Source organism: Trachurus japonicus, chromosome 13, assembly GCF_045865225.1.
Source record: "Trachurus japonicus isolate A0001 chromosome 13, Traja_1.0".
Taxonomy (NCBI): Eukaryota; Metazoa; Chordata; class Actinopteri; order Carangiformes; family Carangidae; genus Trachurus; species Trachurus japonicus.
In genome coordinates, this window is record NC_140919.1 from 44,272,738 (window position 1) to 44,294,248 (window position 21,511).

Here is a 21,511-nt window from a genome sequence, read left to right on the forward strand (position 1 = left end):
TTAACAATTTATTCATTTAACAAACAGGAGCCTCAGTAGCGTGTGGAAGAACCATACACAGCCACAACAGCCTGGCACCTCCTCTGGCATCCCATTCTTCAACCAGCATTTGTCGTAAGTCACCCAACGTGGTTGTGTTGGTCACTCTGGCACGAACAGCACACCCAAGCTGATCCCACAAGTGTTCAATGGGGTTGAGGTCAGGACTGCTGGCAGGCCATTCCATCCTCTCCACCCTTAAATTGTGGAGGTCGTCTCTGATAAACCTCGCTCTGTGGGGGTGAGCATTGTCATCTTGGAGGATAGAGTTCGGCCCCAGACTGTGGAGATATGGGATTTCCACTGGTTGCAGAATCTCATCACGATATCTCTCTGTATTGAGATTACCTCCAATGATGACAAGCCTGGTTTTTCCAGTGAGGGAGATGCCATCCCACACAATCACACTGCCTCCACCAAAAGATGTATCGGTGCACACTTTGACCCTACGATCAAATTTTTTTCTGAAAAAGGTCCTATGTTCTCCGCTGTTGCTGGTCGATAGACTCTCTCTACCTATCTGGACTCTCTCTATCTGGCCTGTCTAGCCTCTACCTGGTCTTTTTACTAAACTTATAACCAACTCCTTTCTTCATTGCCTAAACCCAACCAATGGGACAATTACACTTCTCACTCAAAGTCACAACTCAACTTCTCATTCAAACCCCCCCCCATACAAAGTGGGGAACATAGGACGCGGGGAACATAGGGATGACCCCGTCTGGGGAGAGAGCCTTCGGTCATATATCGTACTGCAAACCTTGACTGCAAATCTGTAGAAGACAGCCTACGGTACCTAAAGCCTGGTACACACATAAAGATTTTCTAAATCTCAACAGATTTTTTATCTGTGAGAGCCCACACATGAAGATAAAAAATCTGTGATTGAACAGTTTTGATCGTGTTGTGTGTGGCGTGCTCCGATATTCCAAATACAGCACACCACACACATAAAGATTTGTCTGATAACACACTAGAATCTCGTCCCCCATCAGACATGATCTGATGTACTCTGTTGATGGAAGCCATGGAGCCGTTATCCACACTGGTTTGTTATGCTACGTGTGCTGCAGTCAGCTGCTTCTTTACTGGTCACATTCAATTTCACGTCACATTCCTCGGAGCTGGTGACTCAGAATTGTCAGCTTCCCCCACACACAAGACGACTTTTGATCCAAACGATCAAAAGTGAACATGTTTAATATTTACAATTGTCGGCGCCAAACGTTTTACGAGCCGATTGTCGGGAGAATTTTGACTCTTAACACACCACGCACCACAGGAGAATCTCATAAGATAATCTTAAGAGTTTAAGATAATCGGCCGATTTTTGTCTTTGGTCGGAAAGGGCAAAATCAGCCAGATTATCTTTGTGTGTGGTAGGCATTAGTGTTGACTGAGCAAGGAAACAGTGTTCTTGGGGTGTCGTCTTCTTGGGATGCCCACTTCGTGGCCTGTCTCTGACATCCTCCGTTATATGGAACTTGGCCTTTAGTTTGGAGATGGTACTAGGGCTCCTTCCAAACAATGCCGCAACTTGGTTTTGTCGAACACCAGCTTGAAGTTGCCCTATCCACCTGGGGGTACCAGAAGCTCAAAAGAAGAGTCAACAGCAACAGCAGACTAAGCTGTTTGACTTGGCAGAGGCACAACCCAGATACTTAGCTCTGCTGCTCACCCCATAAATGCATGTTCCTTACAAGTGTGGCACCATTTAAAAGGGGAATAAACAGGCTTTCCAACACTATAAGATTTATTTCCAAGAAACATTGTTACAACAAAGAAATAATCTACCAAACAAACATTTCCTTACTTTTTGTGCAAAGTTTAGATACTTCCATGAACTTAAATTAATTTGTAACTCGTGACATATGAAACATGAACAATGAAGCCTGTTTCCCAGATAGTTACACCATCCACCTGTTTATGACTACGGTGGATGTTGGGGATCCGTAGCCTGACGTCTGACTGACACATGTCAAAATAAAGGTCTTACTGCTGCCATATTAACCTGATGAATCTGAATCTGTTAGATTCAAATATTAAACTACAGTCAAATCATAAACAGAATCAAAGGTCAATCAGGAGAACATTACCACAGTCTGAAGACCTTGATCCGTGTTGAGTAGGTTTTTTATTGTCTAATATTAAAATATATGACCTGTACGGAAGAGAATTAGGGCCGCTGTAGGGGAAAAGTGAGTTCTGACTTTTTTTTCCTCAGAATTTTGACTTTAAAGGGATAGTTCACCCAAAATTAAAATTTCACTCATTATCTACTCACCCTCATGTCGACTAAGGGCTGGGAGAATCTTCAGAGTCCTTCGTTCCTTCTCTGAGTTACGGGGGGGTCCGCGCAGCAGTATTTGTCTATATAATGGTTGTGAATGGATACCAACTTTCTTCGTCCAAAAAGACACACCAAAAAACATCCAAATACCTCCATAGTGCTCGTCTGTAATGTCCCTCTTGTATTGAAGCCCGACATGAGAAATTGTTCCGCCGGTTTGCACTGACACAGGAAGAGCAGTGAACCGAGACACTGGGAGCTTCCGCTACAAACAAGCTTAAAATATAGACTTATTTAATGTTTTTCGGAACAATTTCTCATTTCGGGGCTTCAATACCAGAGGGACATTACAGACAAGCAGCATGGAGGTATTTGGATGTTTTTTGGTGTGTCTTTTTGGACGAAGAAAAGTGGTATCCATTCACAACCATTATATGGACAAATACTGCTGCACGGACCCCCCCCGTAACTCAGAGAAGGCACGGAGGACTCTGAAAATTCTCCCAACCCTTAGTCGACATGAGGGTGAGTAGATAATGAGTGAAATTTTAATTTTGGGTTAACTATCCCTTTAAACTCATAATTCTGACTTTTTTCTCAGAATTCTGATTTTAAAAAAGTCAGAGTGTATTATTATTTTTTAGACCAAAAAAAGCTCCCGAGGACAGTGTATGAGGTTTTTCTTTTTTTTTTAAAACAGCTCTTGATGAGTGAAGTTTCACTCTGAGTGTGTTCTTTAACTTAAAGTAAAAATGACACTAAACCACCAACAGTTTTAACACAATGATAATAAACAATGTCATATGAAACGGAGTCTGGGTTGATTAATGTTTATGAACCTGCAGGTTTGACACAGGCTGGGAGTGTCACTGTTGCATCGTCCATCAGTCAAACTGTAAAAGCTGAAGCTCAGAGCTCAGTCTCAGCAGGAAGCTGACCAGAGCCACTGTGAGGACGAGTGAGCTCAGAGCTGCTGCAGGCACACAGGTGAGAAGAGACACCATCATCACACCTGTTGAACCGCTGATCTGAGAGCAGCTGTCTTCCTTCTCTTCTCTTGTTTGTGATGTGTCTTTGTCTCCTCAGAGTCGTGGGGGTGAGCTGCTCAGTAAGATCTGCAGAGGACTTGTCTCAAGTGCGGAGGAGAAATGGATTCAAGTAAATCAAACAAAAGACAAAGAATGAGTATAGGCAGTCCTGATCTTTCTTCTGAAGGTAAGACACTGTCACTGACTCAACTTTATTCATTCACCCTCATAACTCTTCATAAATCAGCTCAACAAACGCAGGGTGAGACAGATTGTGGAGAATCTGGAGAAAACTGCTGCAAAAGTAGACAGAAATCAGACATTGTTGGAGTTGCCCCCAAAAACAGGTAAACACTAATATAAAATTATGAAACCATCATCAGTGAGTATTTCAAATATAATAATAAAATGAACTATCTCTTTGTTTTTACTTGTTTTTGGCAGTAAAAGTTAAAGCAGATATCAGCTTCACGGCCGTTTCGGCTAATGCTGTGTTCAAGGCAGGCTTTTGAAACCGTAAGTTACAGCTTCAAGTCACAACTACGACTTGGTAGCGTTCCAGGTAACCCGTAGCTCGTGTTTTTACCGTCCTGTTGTCTGTGAAAGTTCCCTATAACGGCCACTCGTAACTTCCGACCCGTGAACTCGTACCAGATCGAACTGGTATGACTTCACAGGAAGGAAAAACACAAAGTACGAGTTTCCTTGAACGCACCATGAGTTAGCAGCCCCCGCCCTTGTCAGGCATCAATTGGTCCTCGTGCTACGTCACCACATTCACGCGCATCCCTTGGCTGCACACACAGCCCTTCATGCCGTTCTCTCCCCTCATTGGATAACACTTGTATCCCACAAGGAAAATTTTCTCCTGGTTTACAGCAGAGCAGAGTGACGGAGAGACTCGTGTTTAGGCTGAAATACTTCATGTAAGTGATTGCTGACGGAAAATAGGACTATTTAGGACTTATATTAACAAAAACATTCCACTGATATCTGCTTTAAATATCCACATTGAGAAAAAAGTAACCATCCATATTGACCGACCACCCCCCTGTATCTGCAGGAAATGGTTTGGTCCTGCATGAGGCACTTTTTAAAATGTATTTATTTATTTTAAAACCTGAGCGCACTTATCAGTGACGGTGTTTAGAATAGAATAGAATATACTTTATTAATCCCTTGCGGGAAATTCTTTCGTCACAGCGCTCCAGTGTACAAAGGTAGAGAATATTATAGCAAAATAATACAATACAACAACTTAGAAGAGGAGAAAAAGTTAAATTACAATTTAAATATTGCAAAAATTACAAAGTTAAAAACTATAAGAATAAACCCCAAAATGTGCCCCTCCCCCTCCCCCATTTTAACAATATATACAGAAGGAAATATGAGCATACAATAAATAAGTCTCTGTTGCACCTAGAAATAAGCTGCTTCATAGTTGCAGTCAGTAAATGCGCCAGAGCTGCAGTGTTCGCAATGTCCCTTAGTTAACCAAAGGAAAGAGAGAAAAGAGAGAGATGAAAGACAAAGGAAAGGATGTCAATCTGTAACCCAGTTTTTCACCAAGAAAGGTGGGCAGCCTGTAGTTAACTATCCCATCAGAAGCTTTACATAACTCTAATTAAAGGCTTGCCAACTGTCTTGTTTCTTGTAGTTCAATACTAGTACTAGCACAATATTTACTGCTGGTGACTTGTACATGCATGCAAGTCTGCATACAGTATGCAGTTCACTATTTGATGCAAGTTCGAAAGCCACCATAAAAAATGTGCTAAAGGCCATCTTTTACAGTCTCAATGTATTTTTATTGTAACATTTCAAAAAAGAAAATTCTCTTAACATTAATGAACAATTTAAAAAAAAGAAGAAAAGTGACCAAACTTAACATCATCCTCTAAAAACAATGAAAACAGCTGATTTTTGAACTTAGCTGCACATATATGCCAACAAGAAAATAAAGTTGACATGTAAAAATGGAATTTCCACACCAGGGTTATTATAGTCTTTTATATTATAGTCAATTTGTTTATTTTTTGTCATGGGGCCCAAAATTCCTGGCGGCGCCCCAAGCTGCATCTCTGTTCACTGGCCAAGGCAAGTTAATTTGTACCACCAATTTTGACAAGCAGTTCGTCTCAAAGGTCTTAACACAGCATCATAAACAGAGCCATAAATAGAGTTCAGGCAGGAAAGTTGCTTGAGCTTGCTTTACTCACACCCTCAAAATGTTCCTATTTACCTCACTGCTGCCCTGCGTACCGTGGCCTACTGCCTATTGTAACAGTTCCACCTCCACTTGTAGGATCTGGATGATATGTCCTCATCACTCCCAAGTATATTCGATGAAAACCTATTCAGGGAGTGATGAGCTGGAGCCTAGACACCAACTCCCAAGAAAAAAAAAACAGGAGAAACCTTAGGGTGAGCAACAGAGCACTCACCCAGGACGGACAGACGTGACGGAGATGTTGTTACAGATAGAAAAACACTTTATAACATGGAATATGGGAAAACATGGAAGAGAGATGGTTGAGTTATGGGAGAGCTGATGGAAGGCAGGTTGGTTCATAGGAGCAGAGTAAAGGAGGAGTTGCAGGTGGTGGTCGGTGCAGAGTGATGGAGCTGTGAGACACCAAGGCCAAACTACAGAGAACAGCAGACAATCCTCTGATCAGTGACTCCTGTTTCTCCTCAGGATCAGGGAGCGACCTGAAGACAACTCAACAGGTGAGATCACACACTGAGGAATCATGGGAAACTTTAATAAGATCGACAGACCGATGTTAAAAAAAAAAGAAACAAATATTCAAAATTAATTTAAAGGGATAGTTCACCCAAAATTAAGGGCTGGGAGAATGCCTTCTCTGAGTTACGGGTAGTATTTGTCCATATAATGGTTGTGAATGGAGCTCACTTTTCTTCGTCCAAAAAGACACACCAAAAAACATCCAAATACCTCCATGCTGCTCGTCTGTAATGTCGTAAACGTCTCTTGTATTGAAGCGCCGACATGAGAAATTGTTTCCCTGGTGCACTGACACAGGAAGAGCAGTGAACTGAGACACTGGGAGCTTCCGCTACAAACAAGCTTAAAATATAGACTTATTTAATTTTTTTCGGAACAATTTCTCATGTCGGCGCTTCAATACAAGAGGGACATTACAGATGAGCACTATGGAGGTATTTGGATGTTTTTTGGTGTGTCTTTTTGGACGAAGAAAAGTGAGCACCATTCACAACCATTATATGGACAAATACTGCTGCGCATACCCCCCCTGTAACTCAGAGAAGGCACGGAGGACTCTGAAACTTCTCCCAGCCCTTAGTCCAGTGGTTCTCAACTGGTGGGTCGGGACCCAAAAATGGGTTGTGGACCCGTTTTGGATGGGTCGCGGACAGCTGGTCAAAAAAGTAAATAACATTTAATGCACATCTGATGTTGGACATGTCTTTTATTTTGAAAAATAACTTATTTTGAAAGACACACGAGACACGTGAACACATGCAGTTGTAATGCTCCTCCTCACTTTCTTATTATTTGCTCCATTTGCTCTGAATGCAAAGATATCAGTTTCTTATTAATGTTGCCTGAATGCAGTGAAAATACCTTGTTTTTGGGGTTTTATTTTGTACAATTTGATATTTATTCACTTTAGTGAACATGCTCTGAATGCAGAGATGCATTAGAAGTCAAATATATTATTTTGTTGGTCTCCATTTTGTGCAGTTTGATATTTTTTTATTCACTTCGTACATGCAGTTGTCATGGTAACTCTTCAGTTTCATTCATGTGCTCTGAAATGCACTTTGCTCAATAAAGAGCAAAATGAGTTTTTAAAGGCTTAAAAAATAAATCTTGGTTTGAATTCTATAAAAGTGGGTCGCGACTTAATGACCATGGGAAGATGTGGAGCCCAGAGTGAGACTAGTCGAGAACCCCTGCCTTAGTCGACATGAGGGTGAGTAGATAATGAGTGAAATTTGAATTTTGGGTGAACTATCCCTTTAAAATTTTGAAATATCGTTATGTAAAAGCAAAGAGGATTGTGACCATTTGTTTGATTTTATTAGACTTATTCAGTTGTCCAGTAAATAAGAACAAAATATCTGATCAAACTATAAAGTGTGATTCACAGAGACTCAACAGAACCACTAACATTATTCACTCTCATTACTGTAACATGGATGGGTCCATGTGAAGCTGTGTTACAGCGCCACCTCGTGGCCCAGAGACGACCCTACAGGTGGAGCTCCTTCCTGTTGTGACCACAGACTTGCAACATGAACAAATCTGGACTCTGCTACTGTTTTCTACTGATTCTAAGTTTTTATTGGATAAAGTAGAAAATCTGCAATAAAAACAGCTCATAGTTAAAGTCGGAAAACAACTTGTTCGTCCTTTTCAGCTGTTGAAGAGAAAATCCACCAAAACACACAAAACAAAATCTTGCTGTTTGACTGTCTGGTCTTTTCTCTGAGAGTCATGAGCTGAGAGGAAACACAGTTTACTGATGAACTGACTGAGACCAGATCAGAGCAGCTCCAGGTCTGAAAACAGCTTCACATGGAACTGGGAGTTGGTCCGCTCCATTTTCTTCTGTCCTGTTCTTTCCTCACTGATGAACCAGTCTGTTGTTCAGCTTTCACTCACTGTTTTTCATCTGATAGATTCCAAAGTACAGACACCAAGATACTGGCAATGCACCAGGAATCCCCATGGCAACGTGAGTAACACCAGGAAGCAACAACACACAGTGACTGAAAGCATAGATATAGAAACGTAGATGCGCACCAGATGCAGGTTGACCTGCAAAAACTGAAAGGAGACGGTTAAAGAGAGGAAAAACACAGAATATACAATATATGTCCAAGAGACTTTGTCCCGAGGAAGGATGGGATGGTGGCTCAGGTTTAGTGATGAGGAAACTGTCGCTGCAGCTCCACATCTGTCAGCAGCTGCTCCAAACAGACACGTCACTAACTTTAATTTGAAGGGACAGATTAGATGTTGATTTTGTTATAACAGTGACTTTGTTGCACCCAAACATTAAGCATATATATCTGTTGGCTGCTGTCTTATCGTTCTTTGACGCCCTCCTTCCCCTGGTGCGTCTTGAAATTCCCACTTTGTCCAAAGCGGGAGATGACAGAAAGAGTCTGAGAACTACTTCATTGAAGCTACATTGTTGCGAGTTGGCTCCAGCGTACAGGAAGCTCTGCGCCGTGTACGCTGTCTTGGCTGCTTCTAGGATAACGTCGTTAATTTGGTGGTGGGGACCAAATCGTTCTTGGCGTCCCAGCGGAAATGACGCCTGTGAGTAGATTTAATCAGAATCTACGGTTACAACCATGGTTACAATGTTTAGAACGTCAGTCCTTTAGAACTTCAGCCCTGTGCAACATGGCGGCCAGCAGATGCATGGTGGCGCTGTTCGGCAGTTTGGAACGCGGCATCTACGTTTCTATATCTATGACTGAAAGTAACAGTGACAACAAACTACTCAGGAAACTGAGGAGACCTCACATCAGGGACAGAACAAGGACAAGAAGACCTGTCACCTTTGACCTGCAGAGACTCTTCAGTAAGATAAGATAATCATATATCCCACAATAGGTAAATGTTGATTGCAGCGGCAGACATCAATGAAGGGAATAAATGCCACAAATAATAAAAATGCATTGTGCAAGAGAAATGATTTGAGTTGGTGATTGACAAGAGATTCTAAGATCTTAACGAGACAATTTGGAGATAGTTGTTAAGACTTGACTTATCACCAGTCTACTATGTGTGCAGTTTCCCAGACCTTAGATTAGATTTACAAGAAAAGGATTACAGAGTTTATGAAAATTAGATTCTTTTTTGTCCTCACTGCCAGTTGATTTCTCACAGTCTAAACCCTGGAGGTCCCAAAGAAAAGCTGCTTCATTTAAGTGTTTGAATTTCTTTTGAGAATTATTTTGGAGCAAGATTTGTCAACCTTTTTGACAAATTTCTGACACAGGCCAATGGACACTGGACACAGAAGTTGATTATTTTGTCTCTCTCGTTACACAGACTTGTGTCAACCAGGGATGATTTTAAAGGGTCTCTCAGGTGAGGTCTGGTTGGCTCATTGATCAGCTGTGTCAAGTTCAGGTCTAAAATGTCTGAGTCAGATGTTAACCAGTTTAAATTGAAATCACTCAAGACGCTGCTGCTCCAGCAGACCACCCCATAGAAATGGCTAACACCCCGTCCTGACATACAGCGACGCAAGCGAGGAAAAGTGATTAGAATGCGTAGCTACTTTTCAATCAGCCTGTCCTGACATGCCGCGAGTGATATCGCTCCGTCCAGCGATGTCGCTCAACCCTGAAAAAATCGCTCGCTCTGTCTCTATCTGGATGACATTTTGCGGCGGTGTCCCGCCCCTAAACACTTCTTATTGGTTGAAAAGTACACGCTGCTTCCTGTGGACAAGCAAGTTATCAGAGAGAGGAGGATATGAGAGGAATAAAATTAAAAAAACACTCCAAGATGTGAAAAACGGCAACCAGGAAATGCCAGGAATCTTAAAATAAAGCCGCAGGTTTGTGTACGTCCCTCGATAATTTGATTGGTTTGGATTCTAAACCAATAGAATATACTCGCGACAAAATCGTCACACTGCATATCAGGACACCTTTGCGCAAGTTTTCGTCGCTGTTTCACTCACTCGCTGTATGTCAGGACGTGGTGTAATGCCATATGTCATAATACTACTACTAATAATAATATAATGGTTTACATTTATATAGCACTTTTCTAACGATACCCGATACCTAAAGTGCATACAGAAACCATCATTCATTCATAAGGTCTTAAGGACCAAAAGGCCTCAGTTTCCCAAGTCCCTTCTTAAAAACTGCAGTGTGTTGTCAGTAATGATTATCTTATGTAAGGACAAGCTGTTTTATATTGAAGCACTAGAGAAATAATAATTAAAAAAAACTCTCCAGGTAGGATAAAGACTTTTTTAGGATACTCAACCATCATAAGGGAGAGTTTCTGTCTTTCTCGTTGTCTCTGTGGTGTGACCTTTACGCTGCTTTTTCCACAGAAACAGTAATGTCTCAGGCATCATCTCCAAGAGTTCTCTGATCCATCCAGGATCTCCTGCTCTTTACCAGCTGAGACCAAAGGAAGGGAAGATTGGAACTGTGACCAGAAAGACTGTTGGTGAAAGAAATTATAATAAGATAAACAAAACCATCTTATTGGTCGGTGAAACAGGAACAGGAAAGTCTACTCTGATCAACACTCTGGTCAACTACGCCATGGGAGTGACGTTTGAAGACGACATCTGGTTTGAGATCGCACAGGGCGAAGAGACAAGTCAGTGTGAGAGTCAGACATCAGATGTGGTCGTGTACGAGATCTTTGGTTTTGAAGGTCAAACTCTGCCCTTCTCTCTGACCATCATTGATACTCCTGGATTTGGAGACACCAGAGGGATCGAACACGACGACCTCATCAGTCACAGATTATTGGACTTGTTCCGCTCAGAAGAAGGAGTTTATGAACTCAGCGCAGTGGGTCTGGTGATGAAGGCGTCAGATAATCGTCTGAGTGACCGACTGATGTACATCCTCAATTCAGTGATGTCTCTGTTTGGAAACAACATGGAGGAGAACATCGTCGCTCTGATCACACACTCAAATGGAAGGAAACCAAAAAATGTTCTTGAAGCTCTCAATGCTGCAGAAATTAAATGTGCAAGAGATGAGAAGAATGAACCTGTTCACTTCCTGTTTGATAACTGCCAACATGAAGACCGGAAAGAGGACATAGAAGATCTGGAACATGCTGTTAAAGTAACACTGAGAGGAATTAGTCAGTTTATGGACTTCCTGGAAATAATTGCATCTGTGAGACTGAAGAAAACTATGGAGGTGTTGAATGAACAGGTCAGACTGAAAGCCAGTATCCAGAACCTGCAGGAGAGAGTTGAGTTCATTGAAAAGAAACAGATACAGATCAGACAGATGGAAGATGCTAAGAAGAAATATGGAGACAAGATAAAGAAGAATGAGAAGTTCACTGAAGTGGTTGATGAGGTTTACAAAGAGAAACAGGAGATCTTCGGGGTTGGCGGTGGTTCGGTGGCTACAGTGGAGCTATTACCTGTAACATCTGTCAAGAGAACTGTCACCATCCATGTACAATAACCCGCCATCCCAGACACTGTGAGGTGATGAAACGAGGACGCTGCACTGTTTGTACCAACAAGTGTCCTGTATCAGATCATGTGAAAGACAAGTGGATCTATGTCAGCAAGACAAGAAAAGTGAAGAAGTTCAAAACCGCTCTCCTGGAAGATCTAGAGAAGCAGATGAACGATCTGACAGCAGAGAAGACTCAGCGGCTCGAAGAGGCCTACCAACATGTCGTCAAGCTGGATGACATCGCCCTGAATGTGGATTCAGTGTCCACTCATGTCCACTTGGACTTCCTGATTGAGAAGATGGAGGACGAAGAGAAGGTCGAGAAACTGGAGGAGATGAAAGGCCGAGTGGACGAAAGAGGCCACAGGGGGATAGAGTACGCCGCCGATAAAGTATTTAAACTGTTTAAAAGAAACTAACAGTGAAAAGAACAGCACTGAGGTGTTAGACTCCTTAGTCATCATGTTGGGAACCTAACATTAGTTTCAAGAGGAGCTGAACCACGCTGTTGGCATGTACTGTCAAATTAGAAATGAAAACAAAAAAAACAAGAATGATCCAACTAAATGGAACGCAAATAATAATGTATATGTAATAATTATGTGTGATGAGATGTTTAACTGAACCTGTGTAATCAACTTGTTTCTGTGTCTGCATGGTAAAAGTGCAGTTATTATATAAAACAAGTTCATTAGAATCTAATAACTGATGTTGTGAATGTGGTGATGTTTGATGCTGAGTACAACAGCCCCTCCCTCCCTGATGTTAGCCTCCTCTGTGGTTGTTGTTTTATTGATTGTTGATTTATTGTGATGCTGTATCAGTGAAGCAGCCATATTGAAGTGAACTGACTCTGTTGTGTTACTGAACATGAAGTCGTGTCCTGATTGATGCAGTTTTCTGTGAATCCTGAATAAAAGCTGAGCTTGATGAAATGAGTTTGATCAGAGTCTTGACTGGATCATCAGCTGCTTCTTCACTCTGTTGAAGCTTCTGCTCAACTTTATTCAATCAATCAATTTCAATCAATTTGTTTATTTCGGGCATGTCAATTTAAATCATCATCATCACACTTCATCATCAAATAATACAATACATGGCCGAAAGGGAAAAGCGGGAGAAGCAAAAGCTTATCTAGTCCCGCCCCCATTACCCACAGAATAAGAATATTTGTCATACATACATATCTTTTTGCTTTTTTCTTCTTTTCTTATTATTATATATATATATATATATACATACATACATACATATATATATATATATACATACATACACATACACTACATTTTGATGTAACATTCTTTTACTTATGACATTTTGACATAACATGTTACGGTAGTAGATAGTATACAGATCATAACATAATTTTTTTTTTTTACATTTTGATATAACATACTTTTACTTATGACATTTGACATGACATGTTGGCAGCAGGTAGTATACAGAGCTGAAGTTTAGCTCTAGACAGTACATACAGATTACGTGTGTGTTTGCACATGTGTCCATATTTGTCCGTCATGAGTGAACAACAGTCTCATCTTGTAGCTTGGCATGTCACAAAGTCATAGAATGGTCCAATTGACAGAGAGCAAAGTCCAGTGTACTGATTATTTGATGGTGTGGTGTGGAGTAAGAGCCCTTTTTTGCCATATTCTTTCATTCATCCATCTCCTCTGCAGCCTTTGCCGCGCTTAACTTGGCCATATCCTCCCGAGTTTTGGCCATGTCAGCTCGCAATATTGACACGAATTCACGAACTGCTGTGATGTCAGATCGTATCCCGACCACAGCACCTCGAGTAGTGGCGTTGTCCGCCCTCGCATTGCTCTGCTCGGAGGCGATCTTCCTCATTTTCTGATATTGCATGAAAATACCGCATCCCAGGGTGAACATCCCGATTGTCATGAACGTGAATATGTACACGTCCTCGACATCCTCCACATCCAGTGCGGCAAGGCAGAGGACTCTCCACTTTTCCCATCCATCCAAGATGTAGCCGGAGATGAAGGTTCCGTCCGGGCATCTGGGTTCTCCAGAGCCCGCACGCCTGGTTGAGAACACTCTGTCAATGGCATTCAGTGACCAGCTCAGCAAATCCATCGTGGACCAGTTGATTGAACTCAGCTTATCGATTGACAGGGCTCAGTCTAAATGTCTAAATGTCTGTTCCTCAAACACTTGGACTTTATTGTGACTGAGCAGAGAAACACACTCCACCATCAGAGCTCATGTTCAGTCCAGCTTCATCACCAACACTCATCCAGTGTGTATCTGCTGGTTTGTGTAGTGACCACCAGGTGGAGCCAACACTACAGGACTGAAGGGCTGATGCTGTGTGGACTGAGCTCACTCTACTGAACTCAGGTCAGTTTCACTTTGTTCAGGAAACAGCCCTGCTCACACTTGTCAACCATCGACCAGTTATTTTCAGAATGCCTTTGTCTATACGTGTACCAAATTACACGTTTTTCAAGTGCATGACTGCATTTCTACCACTACAGGTTTAGGCTCATTTAAAAGCTGATAATTCAATTATGTGTATTGTGTTATGTAAGCAATCTTTCATTTAACAACAAAAAGATGCAAAAAAAAAAATCAGTATTTTCTAGCGGAAAGTTCTTATTGTCCTGTGTGTGGAAGATCATGAGGCATTCCCAGCCCAGGTTGGTGATATAATCTCTCCACCTAGTCCTCGGTCTGACCTCCTCCCAGCTGGACGTGCCAGGAACACCTATAGGGAGGCGCCCTTGAGGCATCCTAATCAGATACCCAATCCACGTCAATTGGCTCCGTTCCATGTAAAGGAGTAGAACCTGCTGCTCCTTTACATGGAACGGAGCCAATTGACGTCTCTCACGGATGACTGAACTCCTCACCTTATCCCTATAGGGAGACCCCAGCCCTCCCCAAGGAAACCCATTTTGGCCACTTGTATTCGTGACTGTATTTTCGTAACCATCATAACCCATGGAAGATTAAGTAGGGATGACACCATTTCCCATTTCATTCAATGTCCGAAGAGATTGCTTCATTTGTGGGAAAGACCGTGTAAGATCAGAGAGCCTTACATCAGTCACCACTGGCACTGGTAAGAACACCAGAGACAAAGTAAAGAGAAAGTAAAGCAAAAGAGAGAGCAGATGAACAAGTTAAGCTTCGAATGCTAGCATATCAACATCTCTTTGCTTTTGACAGGAAGTATCATCGAAGCTGTCTGGGACATTACATCTCTGATAAAAAAATGTGGCTGCAGCTAAACAAAAATATCTAAATGAGGAAAAGGTGTCGACTCCTGACAAGGCCTTCCATGTGTAACCAAACAGTAGAATTACTCAGAGTCCTGATAGCAGTTTACTATCACCCAGGATTTACTCACAGCTCTGGGGACAGAAATACATCTCACACTCATACTTCCTTTTGAAACACTCAAAATACTGAACCCACTGTGAGTGGTAATACTCCCAAAAGACAGTGATATTCAAATTAACAGTATGAGACATTCACTGTTTTATATAAAAATAAATGAACTTAAAATCTCCCTTTGATAGAAAAGGAAAAAACTTGACAGCTCTGCTTGAGTTAATTGTCTTTCGATTTAGGGAGTTATTTACTCTGTTGGGGTCACTTTCGTAGGTGAGAAGGGGGGCTGCCATATTGTGTAATGTTTTGATTGGTTGCCTGGGCCGCTTAAGTCTGACGTGAGCGGAAGGAGCAGGGAATGCTGGGAAAAAGCCAAAGTGAGAGTCTCGTGGAGACGAGGCTGCTGCCCCGGGGAGCTGACGAAGAATCCCCTCCACTTCAAGATTGAATTATCGTTTTAGTTATTGTCTCGTCTAAACACAAATGAACTGACAAAGCCACGACCGCGTGACGACGGACGGAGGTCGATACATGCAGGACGCTGGAGCTGGGGGCCGGCCCGGTGCCACCCAAGCAAGATGCCGGTCTGCCAGGAAAGCCTCGCGGACCAAGCTACAGGTGATGAGCGAGAAGCAGCCGGTGAGTCAAACATTGGGCGATATGGCAGCGAATCCCACCAGACTCCAGGTTTTCAGCAATAGAAATATGCGCACCTGTATCATCCCTGAAGCCTAGACTTGTTAGAGCCTTAACTGTAAAACTTACCAGGGTGACATAGGTTGCGACAACGGGAGCGTGCCTATGTTCCCTCAGCCCTATGTTCCCTCTGGACTCTCTCTACCTATCTGGACTCTGTCTATCTGGCCTGTCTAGCCTCTACCTGGTCTTTTTACTAAACTTAACCAACTCCTTTCTTCATTGCCTAAACCCAACCAATGGTGGGACCAAAGGGCTGTGGGAACATAGGGCCTCATTTTCAGTGACGACAAAAGTTAGAAATGAGGGAACATAGGGCTGAGGGAACATAGGGCCTAATTTTCAGTGACGACAAAAGTTAGAAATGAGGGAACATAGGGCTGAGGGAACATAGGGCTGTGGGAACATAGGGATGACCCCGCGACAACTCCATAAACAAAAGAAAAGAAAAATCACCGCTCCGGTCTTTAATAAAAGAGTCTTTCAATTGTCCAAGAAAAAAAATGGCTGGCCAGCAAAAAATAGAGAGCGCTCTTTTCATTTATGTGGATGTGTGCGTGTGTAATATGTGCGGGGGGGGGGGGCATCTCAGCCCTTCATCAGACTGACTGTTTGATGAAGGGCTGAGATGCCCGAAACCTTACCACTTGGTGTGTGCAAGGGAGCAAAAACTAGTGTGCGGTCTTCTTCTTTCTCTACCTATATCTCCTTTTGTGGACCTGCACCTAGCCTCACATTTTTGGGATGTGCGTGTTTTTGTTCTTGCTCAAGCAATCTACCCATTGGCCTTGTTATGAGGGAGGCTGCCGTACTCAATGAAAAGGAAACAAAGGAGTGCAATACAGCAAATTTAGAATGGCATCCAACAATGTCTGAAAATCACATGGCAGCAGGGTTATTGAGGAAAACCATGGCAGAGGTAACGCAAGACCCGGGATTTTATGAGAGCAGTGAACTTTGTCTTTTAGTTCATGTCAAGGTTATGTACCCAACATTCTCTATGACTTTGTAACCTTGTGTGTGGATAAAACTGCATATACAACAGCCAAAACATGTGAAAAGTCTTCATCAAAGGAAAATCTCCGTGTTATTGCAAAGAAATAGATGCACACGCCCATAACATTAGGGCTTGCCGTTATGATACATCATGAATTTGGAAGCAAGGCACTAATTAATGAGTTAAATGCTATGGGTCACTGTGTTTCATACAATGAAGTCAGGCAGTTTCTCACATCTGTCTCTGCTGATCAAATCACAAGGAATGAAGGCACCAAGTGGCCTCAGTGGAGATGCAGACCATGGAATGATTGACGCTGCAATTGATCATTTTGACCAAAATGAGGAGACTCTGGATGGAAAGCAGACCACTCATGCAGTGGTCATGGTAATATACAGACGAGGTCAGACCACAACAGAAGTCCATCGTCTTGCCAGGATTCCACAGAAGTCTCTTTCTGCTTTGAACAACTATAGCCGTGTTTCCACTGCAGGAGTTCCTGGTAAAGGGAGGGGGTAGGAACTTCTACAGGAACCGTCCTCTCACTCGGCCGTGTTTCCACTGCAGAGTCGGACCCCACGGCGACGTCATGAGTTTCGATTGCCGCTTAATCGCTGTGCGACAGTTTCAACCGTGACGTCACCCAGGCAGGTCACAAGCACATGCACAAAAATCATAACAACAACGAAGAAGGATGGAAGGAGCTGAGGTGGTAGCCGCGTTTCTGGTGTGTGTGTTTGTGCACATGGCGGCTGATTGTAATCCTGCTTGAGTTTTTTTTTTTTTTTTACTTTTCACGGCATTGTTTTGCAGCGTGATGGATCCCCAGTGTGTCGAGGTGCGCTGATATTTTCATTTCGCCGCGATGACTCAAACCCCCTCTGAATCTCCTCGGTGCTGTAGACTGTAATCAATGTCTGCACCTCACCGTCGGTCCATTTGTGTACATCTTCCTGCTGTTTTCTTGTTGTTTACAGTGGTGTCTGCTAGGCTAATGCTCCCCTTCTGCTCCCCTTTTAAAAATGCTGGTTGTTTTGGTGCTTTCTGGTAGCGTCAGAGCTGCTCTAGCTTTAGCCAATCAGCGCCGGGTTAACCTCAAGCCCCACCCAGGAGCTTTTCAGGGCCGAACGGAGTACCTACCCTGGAGTAGGTACTCCGTTGGCCCCCGTAAAAGTTCCTGTAAATGGCCCTGTGGGGGAGGTTCCTGCAGTGGAAACACGCACCTACGGGGCTGGCCCCGTAAAATTACCCCGAAGTTCCTGCAGTGGAAACACGGCTTAAGATGTAGATGGAGAAGAGCTTCACAGGTAGGCTGAACATGTTTACCTTTTTGCATTGTCAATGTCTAGTCAAATTAAATGTATTATAGTAGTTTGTTTTTCAAAGCAGACATATGATGACACAACTAAGTTATATTTATTTAATTTATTGTCTACACAATGGTCAAAGACCTTTTCTTGAAGTACAACGCCACCCTGCCTTCAAGTGCCCCTGTCGAGAGACTTTTTAGTCAGGGAGGGCTTCTTTTCACCCCACATCGCAACCACATGACTGATGAACACTTTGAACAGACTCTCTTGCTGCGTTACAACCGCCACTATTTGACTGTAGAGTAACTGATGTTACTGATGATGACTTGCTTCTTGTCATTTAAGTACAGTGATATACAGTACAGTCAAGCCATATCCTCAACCACATTACCTAGTGCATACATTGCCCTCACAACTACCGTCACAGTATACACCTACAGCCATATAAAATAGATATGAAGTTGCACTTACGGATTGCCTGTACACATAAGACTGTTAAGCTTTTTGAGATAAAAACTGGTCTTTGAAGTCATCTTTTGACCATGCACAAACCATGTGTTTGCTGTGAGTTCACAAAGTGCGTGATTTACCCTATATGGTTCTCAAAGCTATTTTTATTTTCTGCACATTTAAAGTATGTTTTTGCTTTGTTATACTTAAAGCAGGCATGTTGCACTTTAAAGACATTTCGACGTTTCGACCGAAGTCTGTGCTTGCCTGTCCTACAATAAAGAAACATCAAAGGAATATTTAGAGTGTGCTGGCTTTTCTCCCCTCTCTGAGAGACAGAGACAGACATGTAGAGACTGAACTGTCTGTTCAACAGTGAGAAGGTTTCTGTGACAGGAGGAGACTCTGCTTCACTCAACACAGACTCACTGAGGAACCAGAACTGAAGAATCCAAACCCAGGATAGAGAGGTTGAGTGAAGGTGGTGTTGAAGGTGTAGAGGTGGATCAGTGAGTCAGAGGAGACTCTGTAGAAGGACAGAGAGCCAGCAGGACAGTCCACATACACTGCTACTCTGTCAGAGACAGAAGAGGAGGTACGTGTCTCTCTGTTATTATGATAGACTCTGTAACCACCATCAGAGCAGACCAGACTCCAGGACTGATCGTTCCCTCCAAACAAACAGTCTATACCGTTTCCTTTCCTGCTGATTCCTCTGTAACTCATTGATATAAAAACCTCTCCTCTCCACTCGACCTCCCAGTAGCAGCGACCAGTCAGACCAGTTGAACACAGCAGCTGATCCCAGTAGTCAAATCTGTCTGGATGATCAGGATATGGCTGGTCCTCCTCCACACGTGTTGCCTTCCTGTTGTTGTCAGACAGTTTGATCTCTGTGTTCACTGTGTTTGTGTCGATTGTGAGTGGACAGGAATCTGATGGAGAGAACAAGACACAGCTGCAGTTATTGATCATGTGATCAGTTATTGACAGTTTGATGAAGACTCATGACCATGGGTGCAGATCCCAAGGGGGATGGGGGGGACCCCCAAATTCTGAAAAACATTAATTGTTAGATTCACATCTAAAAAGAAATGATTGAAATGGTGTAACATAATATTTGACAAATGTATTTCTGACTCTACATTCCATCTCTGGTCTCCTCCACTACGATGCAAATGAATGGGTAGTTTCTACACAGACGCTGATGACATCAGCAGGCTTTAAAAAAAAACGACCCCCTCAATGTTACGGCTTCATATTTAGATTTTCATCCATATCAATTAATCATGTATAAAGTAGTCCCATACACTGGGAGAACAGGAAGATGGTGAGAAGAATTGGGGATCTGGGAAGGTCGGAGGGAGGCGAAAGATAAGAATGTATATTACATGTCCGAGACCCTTAAAATTATAATTTACTAATATAACAGCAGTGATAGGTGCTGTTGGCTGTTTAGGACAAATAAACAAGAAAGGTTAGCACATTAAATGATTCCCTGTGCAGTACTTTTTGAATGATATGGTGAGCCTCTACCAACTTTTGTGTGTCCCCCCAATCCTGACTTCTGATCTGCACCCTGCTCATGAGGTCAGTGATGTGACAGTGTGAAGATGGTTGAATGTGCTGCTCAAAGTCAAAACAGACTTACACTTCCTCAGACCTGGTGTCAACCATGGGACTCCAGCAGGCTGCACCCTGAAAGGAGGAGGGGGGTCAGAGCAGCACCTTCTCTGTCAGCATGCACACATGGACATTACATGGCTCTCACACACACACATGGAGGCTTGTATGTACAGTACTTCTGAGGTTCCTGCAACTGTGGTAAATATTCCTTGGTCCATCGCTTCCAGAATAGATTGGACACATACTGGACTTGTTTCCAGCGTCGATGAGCGTAGATGTCATTTCTTTGAAATTCCCCTGGTGGCAGGGAAGGGGAGGTTTTCAACAGCAAGAGATGATTAGGGTCATTTGAGGCCTTGGTGATTGGACGACCATTAATGATGGCTTCCACCTCACAGAGGACGGTGTGCAGTCCCTCCTCATCAAGATTTTGCAGTTTAAAGATGGCACTCAAGACCTTCCGTACAGATCTGATCAACCTTTCCCAGGCGCCACCATGGTGCGATCCAGTTGGAGGGTTGAAAACCCACTTCATCTCTTTCTGAAGAAGACCACCATTTATCTGAACTTTTCTTTCCTTTCTTTTTTATTGTAACTGGATCTGTGTATGTTTTGTATCTGGATCTGTGTATTGTTGTTTTATTTTGAACTTTTTGAAGGACCCCAGGAAGACTAGCCTGGCGTTTGTGCATCGGGTAATGGGGATCCTCAATAAACAATAAAACAATAAACAATCCCAGTTATCCCAACTATAAGTAAAGTTATTATTAAGAGGGTTATTGGCTATCAAATTAGTAAAATATCAATACCAAAATATTAATAATTACTATAAAAATTATTAATGGGATTTAATTTTATTAAATCCACCTCGGGGCACCAGACAGCCAATGTACCAAAGTCAGTCTCATAAGGGTGTGCTAACTATTAATATAGAACCTTGTTTAATGATTAAGTTAATAATTATAAACAAAATAACATTATCAATAGCTGCAAAGTTGAAGGATTTAGAAGTTCTACTGCGTAGAGGTTGGCATACTCACTATTGTACAACATTAACAGACGAGTAAAGTTTCAAGGAAGTTTATTGGACACATCTAAAAAATGGAATAACAAAACATGAAACTAAGACAAGCTACATACACTATGTACACGTGTGTGTGTATGTGTGTGTGTGTGTGTGCGTGCGTGCGTGCGTGCGCGCGTGCGTGTGTGTGTGTGACTATGTGTGGGTGACCATGTGTCTGTGAGGTGTGAAGTGTGACCTCAGACAATTGAAAAGATGGAGGGTGGTCCTTTGTCCTGAGACTTCTAAGGCCAACCACATGTGATGTGGGGAAGGTGAGCAAAGGTGTCCCTTTGTTCAACGCTCAGGTCACAAACTAAACATACAGGTTAAGTGAAGATCAGGCTCTAACTGACAACAACAAAGCTCAAGTATTTAAACTGATTTCAATCAATACATACACTGACAAGGTTGAGGTATTCTATGCTTAGTCAAGGTGCAGGGTAATCCTAACTAGGCGCA

At 42.6% G+C, this 21,511-nt stretch overlaps 2 protein-coding genes and 1 pseudogene across 3 annotated transcripts in view; 1 reads left to right on the forward strand and 2 right to left on the reverse strand.

Moving 5' to 3' along the window:
* LOC146976706 (stonustoxin subunit alpha-like) overlaps positions 1 to 21,511 on the reverse strand; it is a 160,261-nt gene that overhangs the window by 133,353 nt on the left and 5,397 nt on the right. Inside the window, exon 2 of the mRNA XM_085794658.1 lies at positions 18,750 to 19,295. Within this exon, the coding sequence (XP_085650784.1) occupies positions 18,775 to 19,295 (521 nt within the window). The 3' untranslated portion in view covers positions 18,750 to 18,774. The remainder of the gene's footprint in view (positions 1 to 18,749; positions 19,296 to 21,511) is intronic.
* Positions 8,033 to 12,164, forward strand: LOC146976708 (uncharacterized; annotated as a pseudogene). Its single transcript, XR_015037396.1, has 2 exons — positions 8,033 to 8,084; positions 10,440 to 12,164. The product of XR_015037396.1 is annotated as an uncharacterized LOC146976708 (transcript).
* Positions 18,694 to 21,511, reverse strand: part of LOC146976709 (protein NLRC3-like) — a 28,563-nt gene continuing 25,745 nt past the window's right edge. The window contains exon 7 of the mRNA XM_085796608.1: positions 18,694 to 18,773. The gene's annotated coding sequence lies outside the window, so the exon portion shown is untranslated. The remainder of the gene's footprint in view (positions 18,774 to 21,511) is intronic.